General features: G+C 41.2%; 1 protein-coding gene across 2 annotated transcripts in view; it reads right to left on the reverse strand.

The window, feature by feature from the left end:
- Positions 1-24,209, reverse strand: part of eys (eyes shut homolog) — a 176,142-nt gene that overhangs the window by 77,647 nt on the left and 74,286 nt on the right. For both annotated transcript variants that reach the window (XM_079363047.1, XM_079363046.1), the window contains 6 exons: positions 13,869-13,965; positions 11,753-11,860; positions 9,425-9,570; positions 1,100-1,271; positions 681-759; positions 84-283 (listed from right to left, as the gene is read on the reverse strand). In XM_079363047.1, the coding sequence (XP_079219173.1) occupies positions 84-283; positions 681-759; positions 1,100-1,271; positions 9,425-9,570; positions 11,753-11,860; positions 13,869-13,965 (802 nt within the window). The remainder of the gene's footprint in view (positions 1-83; positions 284-680; positions 760-1,099; positions 1,272-9,424; positions 9,571-11,752; positions 11,861-13,868; positions 13,966-24,209) is intronic.

The raw sequence follows: 24,209 nt of genomic DNA on the forward strand, positions 1-24,209 counted from the left end.
GGACAAACAATCACACATTAGTAAATATTCCTTAGTAATGACCAAGGGCCACGACTTAAAGACTTCATATTGGACCAACTTACCTGCATGTGAAGTTCGATCCTTCACCGTCCATGCAGGTGGCTCCATTGAAACACAGCGAGACGTTAGAAGCCGCTTCTTTGCAGACGTCTACGTCGGTCTGGCAAGTTTTTCCGCTGTAGCCATCCTGACAGAAGCACGCATATTTATCAACGAGATCCACACATGAGCCGCCATTCAAACAGGGGCCTGACGCACAGTCCTGTAAAGGAAGAGAGGTACAACTAAAGTCAGTCACGGTTCCACAGAGATGTTTTTAAAATGCTTAATGGGTGGTTAAAAATGGATCATGGATTTTTAGTAGTTAAAAGCAGATCATGCTCACAAAGACAAGCGCCTGGTAAGAAACTCAATGTTTTATCTCTGGAGACCAGCACAGGCTGTGGTTGAAATCAATTAGGTTGTAGCCTAAGCAATTTCTTTTAATCAGGTATTTGTACAATGCTTACATTATCCTGCTGGTTCAATTGACTTCTCTGGTCGAAAAATCTATAGAGTTAGTGATACCAAAGGCAACATAGAGATTATAAACTTCCCTGCTGCCTTGGCTCTTGAACACCCCGCAGGTTGTTTTGTTATTAGTTATCAGGTTTACTCACATCAATGTTTGTTTCACATCTGCTGCCGCTCCATCCAGACTCACAGAGACACGAGTACGAGAAAATTCCATCCTCACAGCTGAGAGGAACACAACACACGAGGTGATACATTGATTTGTGACATTTTTAACTGTGTGAAATAAAAAAAAACATCCATAGCTGTTGGGTTTCTTTCACTGCACAGTTAATGCAGAAACCTCAGCGAGAGACAGTCTTTTGACTGAGTGAGTGTTTCCCCTTAAACAGCATTGATGGCTATAATTGAGACCAATGAGTCAACCTTAAGTGCATTACATTAGCTCCCCTCCAATACGCGACATACGTCTCCACTCTCTGCGCTGGCAAGGAGTGTAATTAAAAATAATTCCATGCCACCTCTGCATAATGTGCCGTTTTAAATGACAGGGAAGAACGTGTACCTCCCGTGGAGACAAGGCGCTGACACGCATTCATCAATGTTGGTTTCACAGAGGAGCCCGGTGAAGCCAACAGGACACAAGCAGCGGAATCGATTAGGAGCATCAATACAGCTCCCTGTATTTTGGCATGGGTTCGAGATGCATTCATCGATGTCGACGTCACACCGAGCTCCTGGGGAGAGATGCATATTCAAGTACAACATCACATGATAAAGAACTTAAAAACACTAAATGTCTCCTCAGTGCTTCAGTGCTGTTCGTAACAAAAGTCATGTGATAAAAAGGTTAAAGGGTAAAGAGACCATACTCTCTAGTCACTTGTTGTCTTGGATTTCTGGTATGATCTATCACAGACAAGCACCCACGAGTTTGATCTCATAAACTGGTTCATCAGTTCACTTTGTATGAAGGAATTTTTGCTGGAGAGCGAGGAGCGCACACATCCTACGAATTAAAGAAGTCTGCTCCAGTCCTGTGAGAAAATATCATATATATATTCTGTTCACATCTTTAGCCCGATGATGGTCCACTTATACCTCCACTCTTTTTTGATATATTTAACTTTGTAATTTTGTATTTTACATTTTGTATTAAAACTTTGACACTTTATTTTCTGTCTAATTTTAGTATCGCTGCACTGTCGTTCATTTACTGCTCTGTGTGCCTTTGAATTGCCCCCCGAGGACAAATAAAGTTTTTTTAATAGAATTGAACGCAGGACACAGGATATTGCAGCTCGAGAAAATGTCGATTTTGTCCACTGCTTGTTGGGTCTGTGAAGTGAGAGACAAGTTCTAAATCATTCTAAAACAAAGCAAGAACAAAACAAAAACATTCTAAATATGTGTTTAAATCATTTAACTTAAACCTACATAAACACCCGTGAGCGTCCTGCAGAGGAGAAGTGCAGTGATCATATTGTCCAGAAACGGCCGCCTCAGCAGCATGACATGTTTTCCCTCTCTGATCTCTCTTTGGAAACCTTAGATGAAAAGTGATCACAGGCTGACAGCCGTGATAAACACGAGCCTGCTGTGTGGAGTAAAGCAGCATTGCATTGCAGGATGTCTGAGGTCCCTCTGTAGTGGCTTCACCTCGACTCACCTCTTTTCCTCACCAGCGATCCTCCTGTTACTGACTACCTTCATGCTGCTTAAATAAAAGAGTTAGCTGTGACAGGAAAGGATTCAAAGTAGCTTCCCTTTAGTCTCATGATTCTGTTTGATGCTTCATTAATTATTACATGAGCAAACGTCCTTTCGATTCATGCTGGCATTTTACTTTAATGATCAGCAGCCACATAAATAGCAACTTGATCAAAGAATGAAGCAGAAATGTTGCCTCCCATTGGGAGTTTCAGCCGAGTTTTAAAACTCTTATTTAAACAAAATATCACGTGAACTTTTCTACATGCTAATGAGGATTTAAGAGGCTGAATATGTATTTCAATTGGGAGACAATTCTGGGTGGACTACTGTTTTTAAATCAAGGCCGATCAAGACCACCACTGATTGGCTATGTTAACATGTCATTACTATGATGTTCGCTGTTTCAGAAAAATGTCCTTTTCTGAAAGAACAATACAACATATAATTTTTTTTAGTTTATTTCTATTCCCCAGTTACAGACACAACCTTCGCAGTGTTTCAGTCTAAATGTGTCACACAAGATGACCGAGATGTCTCTGTCTCGCCCCGCCTTGCTCTTGACTCGTCTCGATCCCTAAATGTCTCGGTCTTGTCTCGATCCCGGAGCACTCTGGTCTCAGGTATGTGTCAATTAGAGAGATCTTGGCTGTGGTGTGTATGTGACTTCCTGTGTTCCTGAAGTCAGCCTCAAGCAGACACACAGCAAACTGCAGAATTTTGCACTTCATACATGTACATCTGTGTACCAACACATTTCTCCCAGGGGGTAGATAAAGTATGGTGTTAGTCTTTATCTTTTAATTAACACATTGATGAATAATGCAGATAATAGTTTGACAATAATTCATATAGTTAAAACTTGAGAGCAATAAACTCATCTGCTTTCAATTAAAAAAAATCATTATTGTCCTGCACTGACAGAGAGAGTTCATAGTAAAAAAAAAATAAATAATAATGTAACGACTTTTAATCATTTCAAAGTTCAAGCGAGAGAGAGACAGAGAATTGGGAAGGAGAGAAGGGGGGCGGGGTACAGGTTGGACTTGAACCCGGGCCGCCTGCTTGGAGGACAACATGGGGCCTGAACACTTTGTAATTATGTGCCATAAGAGAACAAGGCAGAACAGGGAGTTGACCATTTTAACATTGTGAGAGGACTCAACACATGTAAAAGTTAGTCTAGTAGTGTATATGCTGTTTATTCTCACAGCTGTGCCTGCTCTATGAACACAGACTGTACTGCCCCAGTGTGACGACTCCTGCTATCTTTAAATCTGCTCACTTGTCCTCTCAACATCATCCACATTTGAGATAAGTCTGTGGGTTCTAAAATTAGTCTGAAATAACTTGGGGAGTTGATGGTACTCATTATTTATGCTGACTTGACAAAAATAGCGACAACAAGCAGATGACAGAAGAAAGGAAACGAAGGGGAGAGTTCAAGCTGTGAAGAAATCACCAGACATCGGGAGCTGACAGAATGAGTCTCCATGCCGCCAACACATCACCTCAATACATAGGCAAACACACAGAGGCGTGTTTACAGAATTCTGACGTATAGAGGTCTCCTATTTTACTAGTATTCACCTTTCATGTTGTCAATCTGTGAAACCTAAGGAGTAGCTTTACATGATGTGTAGCTCAAAAAACTCAGCATCAGTCACTTTAAATTAAGTGAAGACAAGACAAAGACAGTGTGCCAAACATTCATTTTGAAACTGGCCCACCGTGGTGGCACAACAAGCGTCACCGGAAAGACTAAAGACACCTGAATGCTGGAAGTAGTGCTAGCTAGTTATTATTATAAGTGCAGACTGTGTACAAGAGGGCATGGTTCGTCCTCCTGGTGTGTTGAGACCGCGGGCCGTGCCGTCCATTGTGAGGCAGCAGGAAAAACTCAGGGTTAAGTGTCTAGCCCAAGGACCCATCGGGCATGAGGCTGCAGCAGCTGGGCATCGAACCCCCGACCTTCAGGTAGAGCGATGACAGACTCCCACAGCTACACCTGGCTAAAAACAGCTGCAGAATTTCCAGAAGTTAGGAGATGAAAAGGCTGAACCAATCTGTTATCATTTTGTCAGTCTTAAATCTTACAGTGGCAGGAACTTATTCGTCACCTCCTGAAAGAGACTTTTAAAAAACTGGAGCTGAAAAATGCAAAGGCTTGGAAAAACTCCAAATCAAAAGAGAAAGTTACACGAGACAAGAACTATGGGTAATGCAATTCAACAGTGTGACGAGGGAAATGAAGCAACGAGTGAAAAATGATCCAGGGAGAACGTCTTACTCAGTGAATAAACACATTTATGCCACTTCTTGTTCACATTTCCGTCAGACTGATGCTCACATTATGGAGTTTGATGTTTTTGTTTCAGTTTGAAGGAAAACACTTTAGCTCGACGATACGAAGAGGACTGACCTTCAAATGAGGCATTGAATTACACACTGGATCTATTTAGAGAGAGGAACCTGGGACAGCTTTAACATATTCTCGATCTCAGTAGGAGGAACACACATCTCTTAATACATCAGAATAAATGCTCGTGGTTGTTTGACTTCACACAAGAGATCAGTGAGAGACAGATGTGTCGAACTGAAGCCTCGTAAAACTCCCTCTTTTTTGTCTTTAGCTTTCTTTACACTTGATTACTTTTTGATGAATTGTTCCATAGGTTGTATTGTCTAGCACGTTGTTGGTGTTAGCTTTTATTTTAAACTCGGCTACCTTTATGTTGGAATATTTTGTAAATCGTTTTTGCATACTCTACGTACCCGTACCGTACCGTGCCTGAGCACTTCACTCTCAAAGTCCACTTTGTTTGACGAGTGTGAGTGCTCCGATCCGTGCTCAAACCCGATACACTTCCTTCCCCCCTGCACGCTTTGGCACGGTACACGTCATGCACAAGCACAAACACGGACATGAAATGTGGACAGCCTTCGGTGTCGAGAAATCCTGGCTGTATCTGACTTAAATGACTCAAAATAAACCAGCTGCTCTCGTGTTATGGGTGTTCTCTGATGTGCAGACCCAGACTCGACCGTGTGTCACCTTCTCATTTTTTGATTCCACATGTTCTTGTAAACTAAGCACGCTTCAGAATCACATAAAGCCATGCACGTGTTTCATATGCTGTTAGTCCCGGAGCAGTGCGAGTGCAGGCCAGTGAGGAGGGGGGGGACAATCATGCCTAAGCACGGCACGGAGCAACTGGGCCGTGTGAACGCGCCCCAACGCCATGTAGTGGATGTTTCCTGTTGTCCAGCACATTTTTGAAGTCTTCTTTTATAATGTGTGACTATTAACAAACTGATTCTTATCCTCCTACGCCGTGTTTCATATGTCGTCCAGCAATTTATATATTTTTTGGAGATGTCGGGGCGAGAGAGCAGAGGGACGACGTACAGCACAGATCCGAGGTTGGATTCAAACCAGCAGCAGAGGGATGAGGACTGTGGCTCTGTACATGGAGCTTGTGAAATAACCACGAGGCTATTATTTGAAGGGCCTGCTGTCGTTATGTGATACTATTTGATGACTTTCTCTTCCTCTTATTTCATGTCTGAAACACATGCTGTTGTTCAGCCTGTTTATTCTGGTAGTTCATTTTCTGTGTGTTGTTTTGTTCTGTGTTCCTTATGTTGGATTATTTTGTAACTGTTTCCAAAGTGTTTCTATTGTCTCATATAGTCAGCTCTGCTCTGTCATTATTCGATTTGATTCATTTTTAACTCTCTCTCTCATTCTTTCACATAGTGTCACATGTTGTCTGTTTTTATGCTTTTCCTTTAATTTCAAGCTGTCTGTCCATAAGTCTGATTATGTTGAACCTCTTTTCAACCATGTTTTATGATTTCTGTGAAGTTCTTTTGATTTTGCTCAGCTTTGGTTTTGTGTCGGGTTTTTTTTCCTCCAAAATGTCTCATCATTTTTCAACCCTGTCTTCTCCTTTTACGCTGCAATGTCTCACATGTTTCTGTCATCTTTACCAAAAATTGTCTAGCAAACATTTTGTTTACTTTTTTCTTTTTCAAGTTTGGTTTCATTGTGTTTTATTATTTTGCAACTATCTCAGCTTTAATGAAAACACGTTTCATATGTCTTCCTCTCATGTCATGTTTCTTTGTGAATTCTTTAAACCAGTCCAGTTGCCTCTGGATCAAGCTTCGAATTCAGCATGTGAATTTTTTTCACATGTTTTTGTACAATAAAAAAGAGCCTCTGTTTAACTAGCGCTAAATTATTGACATCATCATCATCATCGTCCAGCAATGTGCAGATTGCACCGTACGATCACTCAGGGGAACACGCTCCTTAATGATGGGTGAAGAAGAAAAAAGACAAGGTGACGAATAGTGTGCTCAAAGCGTGATTTATACAAACAAGATGAGCCGTTCATCATGTCACTGTAATGGCTTCTGACCTCGGTACACGACCCGGCGCCTGTGTTCAGTCAAATCGCTCTGAGCCTTTAAAAACAAAACATAGCGCAGCACCATCAGACGGCCTAAAGTACAACAAACAGCGTGCTTTAAAGTGTCTGTCACTGTGACACGTGGAGAACACAGTGACAGCATGTGTACAAATAAAGCACCATTACACATGATTATAGGTTAGAGCCAGAACTGACAACTCTTACTGCACGCGCCACTCAAACCTGACATCTGACTCTATATAAAAACCTTTAATCGGAACATCTTCCCTGTAAGTGGGTCAGACAGACTTTTAGAAAGGTGAAAAAAGGAACAGGATGAAAGCTGACAGGTGTGTCAGAATTATGAATTAAACAATGTTCTGGCCTCTTGCTCCAAGTTTAATCTCAAAGCTTTAAAGTAAAATAAAGCTTAAGAAAGGAAGGCAATAACTATTTTTAGAACGTATGCTGAAAGAAAACCGGAATAAAACAGAATATTAAGTTTCTTGCATAACTATTGAATGGGCTATAGTTTGTATAGTGTGTTTTTTGTCGTCTAACTATTTAAGTGTTTTTACACCACAGGGTTGGCAGAAGCTCAATCTATGTGTGATTCAGGCTTATGTGTGTGAGAAGCATGTCTCTTAATAACGTAGTGTAAACCGCGAATTTCCCTCAGATATGAACTATACAAAAAGGTCACAGTAGCCCTTCTCACACTGGTGGCAGAGGCTGCTATGTCAAGCGACCATCAGTATTTACTGATCCATACACATGTATAGGCTGCTGGTGAAGCAGCAGGAGCAACTTGGGGGATTGAACCCTCAACCACCAACTGCCCCTGCGCCCCCACCCCCCCACCCCTATAAACTGCTAATCTGCTTGGATCTTTACGTATTTGACGGTGTTCAAACCTGGTATTCAAAACCACATTTTTTTCTTCTACTAAAGAAACATGAAACGGAACAAGATGAACAAATTACAGACATCTGTTGGATTTTCCAAAGGACTAACCTGGAGACATTTGTTTCAAAAGGATCTAAGTGATGAGTTAAACAATCAAACACTCAAAGCTTAGCTGATTTGCACTCATCAAAAGGTGTGAAAATCAAGTGACAGTTTCCTTCCACTTTAAATAAGAGACTTATTGTGGTGCAATCTGAAATCTGCTAAATGCACATCGTCATCACCAAAGGGTGATCAAGCTTTTCCTGTGATATCAGCTCGGCTCTGGAACAGTCTTCCTTTTTTTTTTTTCTACTCCTTCAGCTCATTTCATTCTTTAATTATTTGTGATATTAGTTCCAACGCAGGTCCAGGAAAACTTACCAAAAAAATTTGTTACAAAAAAATCTTTGGGTCAATGACAGGAATCGAGAAAAATACGGTCAGTATTCAAACAGAGAGATTTAAATGTAAAAAAGAATGAATAAATCATGTCATATTTTCACTCAACTTAAACATAATGTGTGCTTTTGTGCAGGCCTATTCATGCAACCCCAATAAAAATCTCATTGTATTGTTTTAACAATGAAGAAGTAATGGAACAGAGGTGGGAGCTCCAGCACTAACACACAAACCAACAACAAACCACAGAGATAATAAAGCGCGGGTCATGAGGCCGGTGGGAATAGAGCGCCATCACGGCGTAATAACATACATGGAGGAGAGTTGATGAAGCGCCACACTGATTTATTAGTAAGTAGCTTCAACTGTAACAATCAAAATGAATGTTGGCACTCTATATGCTTTGACTTCCCTCATGGCTGGAGCATATAATATCATAATACCATCGAGTGGCACGATGAGTTAGAGTCCTTCAGGGTAAGAAGAGATGACACATCATACCATCAACGCAGAATTACATTTCAATCAATTCCAATCAGGCTGCACGAACGCAACGGGATGAATCACCTTGTAAGACTGCAAATTAGACTCAGAAGAAGAAGAAGAAGAAGAAGAAGTTGCACACAGCTGCAGCACTAAAACAAAACTCTGTGTTTTTTGTCAAAAGTTGTTTTTTTGAAAAGGTTGTTTCTCGTCTTACTAGAGCAAACATTCTACTTGGTTTGAACCAATCCGAACTGTATCCTCTGGCCACTCGCTGGCTCTCTAGGGGGACCCTGTTTCCTCAGATGAGCTTAGAGCAACAGAAAAAGTAATGACTTGTACTATGCTGTGCGTGGGCCTAATAATAAAAGCTGCTTCTGTGGGAATTGGGCCATGTGTGTCAGGTTCTGCTCTCCAGAGTCGCAATACCTCCGAGACTCCCCCCCTTCTCTCGACTGGGGAAGGATAAATTGATGATACAGTGTGGAAGACAAATGAAATTAATCTTCCCAGCATCTGACAGGAATTGGCTTTAGATAGTGCGCACACACATGCACACACACATGCACAGACCCGGGCGCTAAAATAGCTTGATATCTGTCGGAGAGGGAAAATAAGACAAATGGATGGAAGTCGAACAACAATAACGCTCTGAGACTAAAGACCCTGATGAAACGAAATAAAGCAACTAACAGACACTCCAACGTTTTCATCAGATTATAACGATGACGTGAATTTATCTCTTGTTAGCTCTACTGACGAGCAGGCACTGCATCTTGCACAGACAGACGGGCTAATTAAAAGCAAGCATTGTGAAGCCTTTTTTACTCCAAGCCTGATCTGTGTCAGAGTTCCTCGGCCTGCAGAAGTCATGGCAAGGCTTTTCAGACTCACGTATTGATCCTCACGTCACCTGAGGGCAGAAGAGCTACCTGAGTATCCAGGGCGACAGACGCACTCGAAGCCCCCGGGCGTGTTGATACAGATGCCCTCGTGTAGGCAAGGTGAAACTTCACACTCATTCACATCCAGGTCACACAGCGTTCCAAAATAACCAGGAGGGCAAACACAGCGGAACCTGAGGAAAATGAGATAACACTCAATCATTATGAAATAAAGAAAAAAAAACGCCACAGAGCAGCCGAGTGTTTGATCATATCTATCTTTTATGTTCCGAGCTGTGAGAAATAAATGTGGCAAATTATGTTACAGAGAAAAAGCTGCACACACGTTTCAAAAACGCATTCGGAGACCTTTTGTTTGACTCAAACATACAGACAGCTCCTTATATACAAAAAGACAGAAATTAAGATCCCCAGTGTTACTTCATTTGAATTATGTTTGATGACTTAATACTGAAGGGACGACGTTTAAGCAGGCTAATAATGTGGTTTACTCAATTCGAGTCTCTCTCTGCATCTGTTGAGGGTCGACTACGCCCTGAATGCACACCTCAGAGGACATTATCCTGTTTGTAAGTGAGGGCGGAAGCCTGTAATTAACTCTCTGAGCTGTTGTTAAATTTATCTTGTCAGCTAAAACGTCAATTTGTCACACGTAAACCAGTGACATCCCATCACATTTCTGTGTTTAGTTAAGCAGTATCTTCAGTCATGTGGCTCAACAGAACTGTTGATGCACACTTTAAAACCACTGCAAACACAACAACTATAGGAGCCTTTCTTTGAAATGTGACAACATCACAAATATTGTCATTAAAGGTCACAAAATACATTTGACCGTGTTTCTGTAACACTAACATCATGTATCACTCGCCTGTTACAAACACAACACTCCTGACAAAAGTCCATCCTCTCCGTCTCCACAGTGTTAAAAGGAGTGAAGCAGATGTCAAACAAAGCAGGACCTGACATACCTGCATGGTATACCTGACAACACTCCAGGCTTCTCCCATATTCCAAGGCCATCTTCTAGCCTCTCTTCTATTTGTTGTATCTGAGCGATTTCCCCGGCCCTACTACCTGATAATAAATAATTCATATTCACAGATCTATACCTTCTGTATGTTTGACTGGATGTACCAAAGTAGCTAGGGTATGCATGCCTCATCCACAAGGACATAAAAGGAGAATTCCCTTCGTCCCTGCAACCTGGCAACTCACACCGTGGGGGTGTGCGCGGCAGCTCTCTGCATGAGCAGAAAGGCAAAACGAAAGCTGGATGAAGGAGAAAGCTAAGTTGAAAATGTCAGGACAGTGTTCCTCCAAATAACCCAAATACACCTGCAGATTTAAGCAGACAGAGACTGAAGAATTTCTGTTTATAACCACCAGTCACCTTGATAATATCCATGAATTTTGCAGCAGTGGGTGGGGTGGATTTTAATCAAGACCAGAGTGGCCGAAATGAAGAGAGCCAGCATATCAGCTCCTGAAAACAAAGCATCAAGGTAGGGTACATTAACCCAAGCTCTCACACCCCTCCTTTGTTTTTGGCCAGAAAAACTTATTACACATGTACAGGAAGAGATCAGCAAAGAAATCAACTCGACGAGGTGTGCAGAGAGCGACAGAGCTCCTCACACACGGTCTCCGTTTTTTTCACAATTTAGAACCACCTGTATTTCTTTTATTCAAACTTGTCTTATTTTAAGAAGAAAAAAGGATGGAAAGGAAGACTGAAAGGACTCTGTGAGCATATACCGAAGATTCATCACCGCAGATGGACTTGTTCGGCGTGTTGGGTCAGGGAGACGGAGATAGCGGTGCGTTGAGTGTTTGCAGTGGGCAGCGAGGTTAAAACACACCTGATGTGAACTCCCTGGACTGTGTAATCAGAGGAGTGCTGTGAGCAGGGCTGGGTCACATGGGAGCCAAATCATGACGGGAGACAAACTGGAGACAAACCATTTAGGACTCAAATTGGCCCTGGGACTGCTCTAACCCATCTGTCCGACTAAGCCTGGAAGCCCCGGGGCTCCCATTAAGCACAGCAGAGGGAGGCACCAGCGGAGTGAAGCCCAATCTAGATACATGATGTGTTCCTGCTGAATTGGCTCTCTGTCTTTAGGATAGCAGCTTATGTGTGTCAAGGAGGACGTCGGGCTTGTTACATAAAGCAGAACGCTCTGACAAAGAACAGCACAACCTCACGTCACGTGTTGGCTTGAAGCACGCTTGAGGTCATGAAAACAAACTATTTCTGCCGGGCCTCTTGTATAATTTCAGCAATCACACAGCGAATACAAACGAAGCCAAAATGTTAAAAAGAAAAAAACGGTTTATTATAATCATACTTACTCGTTCACAAGGTCTCGACAAATGGCAGCGTTGTGGCAGGGGCTCGAGGCGCACTCATTGACGTCTTCTTCACAGTAAAGGCCAGAGAATCCCGCCTCACAATCACAGCTGGAGAAAAACGAAAATCACTGGTATTGACATTTTGTCTCAGAGGGCAAAAGAAGATCTATGAATTTCCTACCAGCATACGCACAGTGTGAAAAAAAATCACTACAAGTGTAATAACATTAATTAAACATAACATTCAGTCTGATGGCACACATGACATACAGGCTGTAGCATGTTGGCTGTTTTAAAGCAAGAAATACAGATGCAGTCATTTGACCATTTTAAAGGTTATCCATGGAGCCATATCCTTCTGCTATTTTATTTTATTTTAATTTTTTGACATGCAATATTTTATTCATCCAGAGAGGAAATTCTGGTTTTACACCGTGTGCTTCTCACACACATTACACACGAGCACTAACCGGAGCTGTGGATATGCATTAATGGAGAGATGGCAGAGTGGGGCTGCTACACACCACGACACCGGGAGCACACGCCAGAGCTGTTAAGGGTTCAACGTTTTGCTCAAGTGCTTTTCAGCAGCACTTTTAGTCAGCACCAGGACTTGATTCAGGACCCTCTGGTTCCCGACCAGAGTCCCTACAGATTGAGCTACTGCCACCCTCATTCTGTACATATGCTTTAGTCGGGCTCGAGAGCCATATTGTTTTAAAGTTTGGAAAAGAGGTTGTACAGGTCTAAAAAAAAATACATTTCAGAAAGCCTTATTATGGTTCCATTTAAATTGTCCACCGGGGACAAATAACGTTTTTTGAATTGAAATAATATGTTAAAAAACTCAAGACACTTTACACACACAGCAAAGTAGTGAACATAAAGTACCCTGCTCAGTGGGTTTCACCTGCAGGAATGAAATGTGGTAGTGAATATTTCACGTCCAGAGCTACAAAAAGAGACTTCAGTTATTTCATTTGAAGTTCAAATCGAGGTGTATTTATTTCATTACCAGTGTTTCGTGTAAATCTGATCAAGCTCTAATTTGGTGTATTGGTAATTGGTAATTTAAATCTTCCTCATCACTCAAAGGCTGTGGCCTTGATGAGCCCTCAACTTTGCATGTTTTAAATGAAAACAAGGACAAAATGAAAACTTTTTTTGTCTTTTTGTCATTTTTTTTAGAAAAGAAGGAAAACTGATCTAACGTTAAAACCTATTCAATTAATAGGGCTGAGCTTTTATTCACTTTTATTATATTATTATAATGAAGCCTTTATTTTTTATTTTTCCTTTTATCACTGTTTTTTACATTTCTTGTAGCTCTTGTTTAATCTAATGTCAATACAAAGAATTCACATTCTTTGTGTTCTAATTCTGTTCTTTTGTGAAGCACTTTGTGCTGCATGTTTTATGTATGAAAGGTGCTATATAAATAAAGTTGAGTTGAATATATCTGGGACAGGCTTCCATACCAGAGCGGCCTTTAATTTCTTTCAAACAAAACTCGTGCAAAGCAAAGACAGGGAGGAATAGATAACATTTAGTTCCCTGCAAGAAGAATATTTAACTGTGCACAAAGTCAGGGAGAAACAAAACATAAAGTTGAATCATCTGATTGTGATTTGTAAGACAGTACACCGACATGCTGCACGGCAGGCACGCATTCAATTATCATTATAAAGTCTTGGAGTCTTTTTTTTCTTAATATCAATCTGCTAACTACTCAACATTAAAAACATGGAGGAATCTTGAATGTACAGTACTACTTCTATAGACAGCTATTTACTAAATGTTACAGATATAGTTCTTCACTTTAATTGGAAATACTGCAAATAAATGCAACTCATCTTATGAGTGATGATGAAACAATTTATAATTTGACAACATTTTATCCTTAAACACCAGGTTCATTCATCTATGAAAATATATTTCAAGAAGAGGAAAAACTGTTTCAGCTGTGAGTGGATGTACAATCCAAATGTCAGAATAATGACTTCAAACCTTTACAGGAAAAATATCTACTGGCACTGATACTCTATTGACTAATGTTTGTCTTCAGTTCCTGACATTTCCCAGCCTCCCAAGAAATGAAAAGCTGGTCGATTTTTACCTGTAACTGTTGACCCGGTCCACACAGTGGCCTCGGTTCCTGCATGGATTTGAGCTGCACTCATTGGTGTCAATTTCACACCAACTTCCTTCAAATCCTGAAAGATAGATGAGATGGTCATGGATCAGCAAGCCTCACTACATCCTGAAAACGTCAGTGTGGCTGATAACAAAGGCCCCAGTGAATGCCATTTTAATGGAACTAGTAGCCCCTGTAGCATATCTCATCTTCCAGCTCTCAGCACTCACTGTTTCTCCTCTGAGACTGTGTAAGTCTAATAATACTTTAGTGCCACAGACAGATTGGTCTGAGGGTTAGTGGTTTGGGGTTTGAGGGGTGTGTGTGTGTGTGTGGCTGTGTGAGTGGCCGTGCACTTCAGTCTTTGTGTGCGAGGGAGAGCAGGCGAGTATGGGGACATCTTGTTAAGTTAGGGTAAGAGGGAGAGACTAAGCCCAAGAGCTCTTTTGCCCTGGTTCATTAGGGGGTTGAGGGGCACGATGGCTAAGCAGATCAGCACGGATGTTTTGTTGTACTTTTGAAGGCCGCCTGGGAGGTTGCGATGTTGTGCCTGTCGGAGGGATTCCTCTGCTGCTCCATCTTTGTTAGGACCGAAAGATGTTTTTTTTCTGAACAAATCAAATGACATGATGGAGTTTCATGAGCTACTACATGGAAGCAAACAATCCTAGAGTTAATTAGCCTAGCACTGAATCTTAGTAACATCTGATTATGCTGTTTATAATATTACACCACTGTTATAAAAGCAATGAAGAACTTACTTCTTACTCTAAAAGTAACATGCTGTTACTCTATTGATTTAAGGTTTGCAGTTTGCAATGAAGAGCATTTGTTGGTTAAATATGAGAGGTTTAAAAGATACCGTCTCCATCGAATGAATCTGGCATGTAAATAAAGACTGAGATGACAGTGACTCTGCCCATGTGTATTTAAGTGAATGTAAACTGTACATTCAGTCTATCAAGCACTCTGAAGAACGCCTTGTGCCGGCGATGTGAGCCAAATGAACGAGTGAAATGTTAAGGAGGGAGTGTTCGAGAGAACAGAATCGAGGATACAAGCGGCTAAAATGAGTCTCCTCCGGAGGGTGGCTTCCTTGGCATCGCCTTAGAGATAGGGTGACAAACTCAGACATTTGGGCGGAGCTTAGTACGGGCCTTATAAGATAGAATTAAACAAAAGCATATTAAGATCATACTTCCTGTTCAACAACTTCTTAACATGCAATCAATAAGCAGTAATTAGGAAGGTATTGAGGGCAAACTCTGGCAGACTACGGTCACATAGAATAAGGTAATAATAAGCACTTAATACAGACTGATAAACAGCCAGGATGCTACTAATTAGCATGCTAATAAGTAGCGAGCTGATGGTGAATATTGCGACTTTAATTTAAAGTTGCATCCAAAACAAATCTATATTCCTTTATTATGTTCAACTATTGAAGAAAACATGGATGATGGGTATATCATCATCCATTTCTCTTACCGTCCCATTGAACCGGAGGGTCTCCTGTATGTCTTGTAATAATACAAGGAGGGCCACTATTTAAAACTCTGTCAGTGTAAACATGAGTTTATTCATTTCAGTTCTTTGAAAACCCACCGTACACCACAAATGGTGGGAAATTAAACACATTATTTCTCAGAGTGGATGGATGCAGATTTTGTGAGTCATTATTTGCAGTTTGTTTTTCGTCCAGATGAAGCTCTGTGCTGTTGATTATTTAGCTGCTGAATAAAAAATGGCACGGAGCTCTCTAGGCTAAACTTACAGAGCATTTTGAATCAACTGAATAAATTATATTGTATATATTTGTATTTAAACTATAAAGAGAGACACATTTCCAGTACTACTAGAGGGGTGATAAAATGAAAACTAGCACAACACGGGCACTGCCAGAGCTCGGAGCATCATGGGAAGTAAGAATGAAAGGGAATCCATGAGACCACAGAGAGTACAGAGCATCTGGTGAATTATGGGACGGCACAGGTTTCCCAAGCTGGTCTGTCAGTCAAAACAATGGCGGAGGACCTCAGGGACTATTTCAACTGTCACCACGACGTAATGCATCTTGCGCCATGAGCAGTGACTGGAGGTTTCTCTTTGACAGAGTACAGAGGGGGATACCCAAGGCGCGTCCTCACGTAGTCATTCCATCATCTGGCTGCAGCTACACTGTGTAATCACTGCCGTCGCCTGGGAATGTCTCCGAGGAGAAGAAACAGTGGGTAATCCCCCCGATGGAAAGTGAACTAACAGTGATGGACGTTTCAATTGAAATAGGAGTGATGTCTTCATTTGAACTGAATGAATTTGGTTTGGACTGCTACATCTATGGCTATAGTCTTCTTATCAAACTTACTGTCAGTCTGATGTCACGAGTTCTCAGAAGGGGTCATTTAAAGTCACATTATCCATAGCTTGTCCCACATAGAGTATAGACTCCGTCTGTGGTGACATTTGTGTGCTGTCAAACATCTAATCTCCAATTCTCATCCGCTGATCTCTTAATCTGTGCATCATTTTACTGCCAAAACCACAATTGATAATCATTCCAAGTTTTCTGTCAGAGGAATTATGCTGACCAATTTTCCTGAAGTGTTTTCATTCTATTTGTTGAATCAGCAACATGCTTCCTCCACAGCTATGGGCTTTCAGGATACCAGAACTTATAACTATATGACACCTGTTTTAAAACCGCTGCAACTAAAATATAAAGGTCAAGTCAAGGTTTCTTTATCGGCCTTCCTCGGTTATCAGCTACTGGGGAAATTGATGCATAGACAAAAAGTGAAACAATTTCATAAAAATATCAATTGCAAATATGCAAAACATTATCTTATCCCTGCTGCTAAAGTACCCAAACATCCACTTAAGTATCTGTACACACAATGTACCAACCTATGGCTCATTTCTTGTTTCTAATAACCCAAAACTGCAAGAAAAAACTCTCATGCACACTGTTTTAATCGCAAAAAAATGTTAGACAATGTCCCCTTCTCCGTCTTCTGCCTGTAAGACACAAGAAGTAACTTTTTCCATTTTTAAGAGAAGCTAAAAAAGACTGTATGGGGGGCCTTTTTTGTTCTAATTCATTCACTTGGATTTAATTAATTAATTAAATAATAATTAGGGATGGGAGTTTTCTGAAATAGCATTTACAATATGGCGACCGCCATCATTGCTGTTCTTAACGTCTCTTTAAAAACCAGTGGGGGACGTCAATAAGACTATTTTTGAAGTCTGGTATGGCGTTACGTTGATACAAAGGATGTCAGATTGTTGATGGTTTTTTACATTTACACATTAAAAAGTGCAACTTTAAAGCTTATAATCATTTCAAAAAGACATGTCCTGTACATGTGACATGGGCGCTGCATGATGATCATGACGGAAAATGTGTTCAGCTGTAACCAAGGAGGTTAACACCCACTTTTAAAGAGGACTGTAACAAGAAGAAGCCCCAACTGGCTCTCTCTCTCTCATGAGACTCGGACTTGCCATCAAAAGTAATTTTGTCACTGTCCTTCCGTCCCTCCTCTGGCCTTGAGCCCAGGAGGAGCAGCAGGCCAACCACCGGCCTGGGACCCAGCTGCCCACAACCTCAAACAACCGGATCAGTGACACACATGTGACTTTGAAAGCCGACGCTTCTAAGAAAAGACTACTCAAACTAGTTTGCCATCACAATAAAAGTTTCACAGAAGGTTCTTCGAATCCTGCAGCAGAGCGACGGGCTGACTTTAAACTTCATTCAAGCTTCAATAAATAAGTGATAAGTAATAAATTATTACTTAATGAGGCAGCTGTGGCTTTGTGGCAGAGTCCTGTTGCTTCGGCGTGTGAATGTGATTAGTTACTTCTGATGGTCACTTTCCCTTGAAACCTCAGGGTCTGAATGTGTAGCCCTTGACTTATGTTTAATAGTCTCATTCCAAATGTATAAAGACACCATGTGAGTAAATCAACAGTGATTTAAAAAAATCTATGTAAAAAGATCTCATATCGGTAATTGCCTTCTCCAGCTATCACTGAGGTCAGCAAAAACAGTCAAAAACGTGGACTGACCAAGGACTTCCTTCTCATACAGGAGGATTAATGAGACTCACAAGTCGACCATGATAAAAATGTATGTGCTTGCCATGGTATTTTTCTAGACATGAAAAATGTAGAAACGTTATTCCTCATACTGAATTCGCACAGAAAGCAAAAAAAGAAAAAAAAAACAACCCTGATCCATCTCTTGTTACTCAGTTTGATGTCTCAATGTTGGTGTACATCTTGGAAACTTCTTTTCATTCCGCTTACATAACTGATGTGCTGTCTGGACAAAGTGCAGCAACATAAAAGGCACCACAAGTTCAGTATGTTTTGATCTGTGAAACTCCATTGAATAAAAAGATCAATCACTCAACTAATCAATCCGCTCCAAAGAGTTCACAAACAAGATTTTTTTATACACATCTGGTCGAGACAGACACATCGTCCATTCAGTGTTACAGCTAAAAAACAATTTAATCTGCAAAAAACAATCAGAATCTGAAAAAAAAACAAAAAAAAAGGACACACAATTTGCCTCCATGTTGTGTCTGTCATAATCAAAACACAGCATGCCTCCGAGTCCTTCACTTGCGCTGACTAACTGGGTTACTGAGAATGCAGGTTAAGAATAGAAGTGTGCGTACATGTAAACAGCAGCCTCTGCAGCTCTGCTTCACACCTGGACCACCTCTTCAGCACCGCTAATGAAGGCACCAAGTGATTTAACACTTAGTTTATTTAAAATGTGTTTACAGCTGTTACAGACCCAGGCTTGGTTCTATTCATAATTTACGAGTGTAGACTCTTAACTTCTTTCTCACAGCGGTGTGCACGCACTAAACCACAGACACTGTGTGGCGTACACAATGCTCACAGTGCACAGTAGTCAAATTTGTTTTCTCCTATTAAAAGGCTGTTAGGTGACTAATACAACATTATTACATCGTGCAACTTGTAAAGCCACCTTAATTAAAAATTATATGTCAATTTAACAATGTGAGGCCAACGTTTGATAGCGTGTGTTTTCATATTTCTGTCACACAAACAAAGAAGTGAAGAAACCCTCACTGATGATGGTGATCTGATAGGAACAGATAGAATATAAATACACAAACTGAAGATGAATAGTTGTTCCATCTGCATCTTTAATGCTATCAGTTCAATACAAGGCCAAAGTCACATGCATCACAACCACAGCTGCCACAATCTCCACACAACAAACCTACTAATGTCAGTGATGGTCACCAGCGGAACATTATTTTTCAATAATGCTAATATATCGAATCTGAAAAAGAAAAGAAAAAAGTTCACATTTGACATATTGGTCATGATAGATGGTTTGGAGGGTCCCCCTGTGAATTGTTGCCTCGGGCCCCAACTGACTCTGGAGTCGCCACTGGCAACCGGTTATACCAGAAATGTGCTTAACGCTTAAGAGAGAAGTGTGACGAGCCATGAGAAGAAAAGGCCTGGGTGCAGGTGAGCTATCTCTGGGGTCTGCACATAACTTAGTCACCTCCAAAGAACATGACCTAAAATAAAGGAAATACATGAGCTGAACACAATTGGTTCGGTCTTTTATATCGTCTGCATTTTAAAACACATCCTTGAACCTCTCTGCATAAACAAAGAGGATCACCGGGAAACCTTTTGGAAGGAATGTCAATTTATTTCTATTGCTTTAATCTCCATTTACTGTTTTTATTTGTTTTATTTCTGTTTTACTGCAGTGTGTGTAGGTCACTCTATCCTCTCCATAGACCGTCATTTGCAGCCCAGATGTCATGATCTAAATGGAAGAGCACTCTGACTCCAAACGAGTTCAGAAACACTCTCGATCGGGTTGCCTTGGGCTGTTGCCGCACGCTCACAGCTATAAGCTTCATGAGTTGCAGTGAAAGCTTTTGTGACTGTTTTTTGCTGCGAGTTTTGCCTCTCTGGCTAAACACTGGGCTGCCTTTAGTCGTTTGATTGGTGGAGCCTGCTGGGGGTGCTACTTAGCCTGGCAGCTTTCCCAGCAGCAGACAGACACTAATCCAAAATTACAATGGTGAAAGGGGATTCAAAATATTATTTTTTCATTTAGAAATTCTAGCACAATTTTTTTTATTGATGTATTCCTTGAAAGACAAAAAATTAGCCAAAAAAGCCTGAACCATACGCCTCCATTTGACACCTTTGCCCTTAGCTCTTACTGCATGCATATAATTGGTATTCTGTGAGCAGTGTCAGTCTCCACAGATTCATATAGAGCCCAGCTGGGTATTTTCTACCTGCTGCGAAGCATTCAGGGGTTAAACACCAGTGTGTTAGAAGCTTTTAATGACGGAGGTTTTTTTTTTTTTTATAAAGGGCAAACGTCTGTTTCCACTTGGTGCTCATTGGGGGTTTCTCCAGCCTTTTTTTGATGCAGCTGTTGTTCTGGCTGAAAACAGAGGTCTCAGAGCTACAATGGAAGAAGAGAAGCACCTTTAGCCCTCAGCAATGGAATATCAGTTGCGTGCCGAGACCTTTGCTCAATGAAGGGGCACGCTCTCACACTGAGATTGAACACCTGCTACTTTTTAATATTTTTCGCCTCTCTGTGTGGCTTCTCGATCAGAATATTAAACAAGATAATACTTCTCCCATTGGAGCAGAGATTTGCATGCTATGAATGTTGCTTAAACTCCAGTATGGTGTCTGACTTGCCTTCCACCGTGTTGAAACCATTGTTCTCCTGGATACTTCTGCACATACTGCTCATTCTAAGACTGTGAGCCTTCGCTGCGGCTGTTTGTTGATCCACATAGCTGAAGTAATGAGTGGAAATATAACACTTCATTTTCATTATAAATAGGGTCTGAGTTATGCAACTTCTCTGAGCAACATGCTGCTGCAGCTAAGCCAGGGCTCTTCAGTAAAACATGTCAGTGCTGCACTTTTCATTTATATAATCAAAGGAAATGCAGTGGTAACACAGAGCCATAGCACCCCACTGACACAAAAAAGCACCTGCAATATATTTCCCCTTCAATATTTTGGAAACACTTATTTATTTGAAGGGGAATGCATAAGGCCATGACATAACACCTGTCATTAAGGTGAAGGTTGCGGGTGACTAATGGTGCTGAATTATGGTGTGTTCAAATTCATAACTCCTTCGTGTGAAGGCAAGTGGAGAGAGGTTGGAGGTGTGTCACTGGAGGAGAGCGGAGGTTTATTTTGGCTTCACGTTGGTGCTCTGCGGCGACATCTACTGGATCAAAAACTGTGAACATTCTTCCTTTAAATAGTCTGATTGAAGCGTCATCTTATCCAGCATCCAAATAGCCTCATATGATCAAAATCATGCTGAGCTACATTTTGATTATCTTACCAAAACATCATACATTACGTGAGCCGTATTCAGTAGTTTTGTTCCACACCTATATTTCAACTCACATCGCCATCCTGAGGAAAGGAAAAAGGGTGAATGTTTTTCACCTTGTCTGGTTTATAGATTGAGACTCTTCTCCTATAAGTCAAACTGTTCTCCCCTGTAAGAGAATAATCACTTTCAGTGCATGCGGCGTCGTTGGACTTCTCAACACATCTTTGGCAAAACATACTCTCAACACATCTTTTTCGACAACATATTAAGTACGTGTCGGTTCTTTTGCTGGCACCGTTTCACAGCAGCTCATTAACCAACTGTTTGCTAGGACACAATCTCAATCTTGTGGAAGGTGAAGGCTAGTGTTGCATGCCATGCAAATAAAGGGGTTTGTTCTCCATCTGGCCAGGAACACCTCTGGGGATATTCTGAGCCATGGAGACCAAATGGTTTTTGCATGTTAAGGGAGCACACAATGCTTCTGAATTAATTCACTTTACCGGAAGAATCATATTTCTCCACTTCATGCAAAAGACCTGAGGCGAAGCGATTGTGCCCTTGTCAAATAGCTCACTTTTAGCACAGGAGAATGCCAGCCCGAAACCTGCTGCTCCAGAAAGATCCAGAATATCATGAGTTACAGCCACACACTGTTCTCTTTATGATTAAAAAAAAGAGAGAGGAGGACATAATAACACTCAGTCATCAGTCCAAACCCACAATGCATCCAAACAGCCTTTGAATTAAAAACAGTATCAGGCTGTCTTACACTTTCAAGATGCATTTTTATAAATCAACATGGTCACAAATCCTGCACGGATTATCAGCTGCTAACCTTTTACATCTAAGAGCTACTCTCTTTAAAGGTTATGATGTTTTTTTCAGATGTCTTCTGTACATTTATCCATCAAACGACGCTGAAGCTTTACAGGCCAGCTGATGGTCCGATGCAAATCCATCTGCTGCATAACAAACCTGTGTAGTAACCTCTCGTCAATATGAACTGATGATGCTCGCTTAAGGTGCGACACATCATCGAGCAGATTGGTGGCTCAAGTTGAAATGTTTGATCTGTGATTTTTTTAATATCTGTGCTTTATGGAGATACCTGTTCATAGAGATATAATTCATTGTTCGAATGATGTGCTTTCCACATTTCTATGTAGAATCTGTTTAAACAGATTAATTAAGACATAAAGTAGTTTCCATGCCAGGCTGTCAACAGTTTTATTTCTGCTGTCAATGAACACTCGATGTACTGCTCTTTCATGCACCTCATCATTGGCTTCATTTTTTAACAGTGGTGGTTGCAGCTACAATATTGATATTTTCAAGATATTTTTTCATAACTTAAAATAAAAAGTGCAATCATTTCAGGTCAGGGGAAAAACAAATCTCTGTTTGTACAGTAAGTTTAAATACTAGACAGACTGTAAGGACAGAGGAAGGTAAGACAGAGTTGGAGGGCATCCAGCAAAAGGTTCCACATCACATTTTAACCCAGCATGTTGCAGTTGACTCTGTACAACGCTTCAGCAAGGTGAGCGAGGACACCCAGGCGTATCGATTGGGTACAGGACTCCAGGAATCTGATGCATCTCTGCTGTGTGCTCTAACCTGTGTTGAGCGATGCCACGCGTGTTTGTTTCATTTGTTGTGGTTGTCGGCCAGTGACCCTCACCCCAACCTCTACCCCAACTCGCCCATTTTCTGCTTGCTCTTCTATCAGGGTTGGCACTCCCTGCTGAGGCTCCTCATTAGGAGGAAAGTGGAACATCTGTGCCGGACGGGCAAGATGACTTAGGCCTCCTGGCCAGAGCCTCAGCGGAGCGTCACAGCGAGGAAGAACAAAAACTTCCAACAGGAGTCCTCTGCATTGAAGAGAGGATAACAGCTTCCCTTATACTTCTCTTTTAAGAGGATTCTTTCAGCTGGCTCTGGTTTAATTCTGGCCTCCAGCTTCTCACTGCATACCTTTGTAGACAAAACTCATTTACATTGTGGCTTTGTTTTACAAATCCCTTTAATGCTTCTCCCAGTAGGAAATTTCTAATGGCTGCCTTTTAGTTCCTGCTGAACTGAAGAGTAAAGTTGCCACATCACCCTTTTTGGGAGACCGATACAGTCAAGTGAAGTGTCTGGGGAAAACTATGGCCGCACACTTTCCTTCATAACACATCCAGTACGGCATTTTGGAGAAAAAAAAAACCCACTGTGAAAGTGCTTATCTTTAATAAAATAGTTGACATTGTCAACTGCTATCAGATACAGCCATGAGGCTGGTCACGAGACATTTACTGCACCCAGCGAATATCACAATCTGGATTTCCAAGTCTGATAACAATGCGTCTTCAGTTAACAACTAGCAAAGAAAAGGTATGTAACCAGAAGCTGCTCACACAACAGGAAACACTGATGAAGTGACTCAGGAAGTGAACCGGCACCTCTTCAGCGACCAGAACAACTTGCATATTTTGGTCCGACTTAAACTGGCTATTTTCTGATTCCCAAACCCAAGTCCCTTCAGAATGAGCTACTACTCTCCAGTCTATAAGAAGGAGCATACCTCTGAAACGTATTTAAACTTCTTGTATTTGTCCTTAAATACGATTTGAAAGGTACTGATGTTTTAAACGGTTCAAAATTAAACCTCAGAATGGCTTTCTGTTACAGCTTTGTTAAACAACGCTACTTCATCCGAAACCTAACTTTGGGCTTTCTGTACAGCATGTTAATGTTACTTATCCTCTTACACATAGACCAATAAACAAAATATGTTAATGCAATGAGCTCACGCTGGCTGATATTTATGCCCCGCTGATTTATTGGTTTAGCTGTAATGTAAACATAACATCATAAATATGCATAAACCACTGCACTGATTGGCTCGCTGTTCTGATGACCCTCTGTCCGACTTTAATGCA

This window comes from Symphodus melops (genome assembly GCF_947650265.1).
Source record: "Symphodus melops genome assembly, chromosome: 15".
NCBI lineage: Eukaryota > Metazoa > Chordata > Actinopteri > Labriformes > Labridae > Symphodus > Symphodus melops.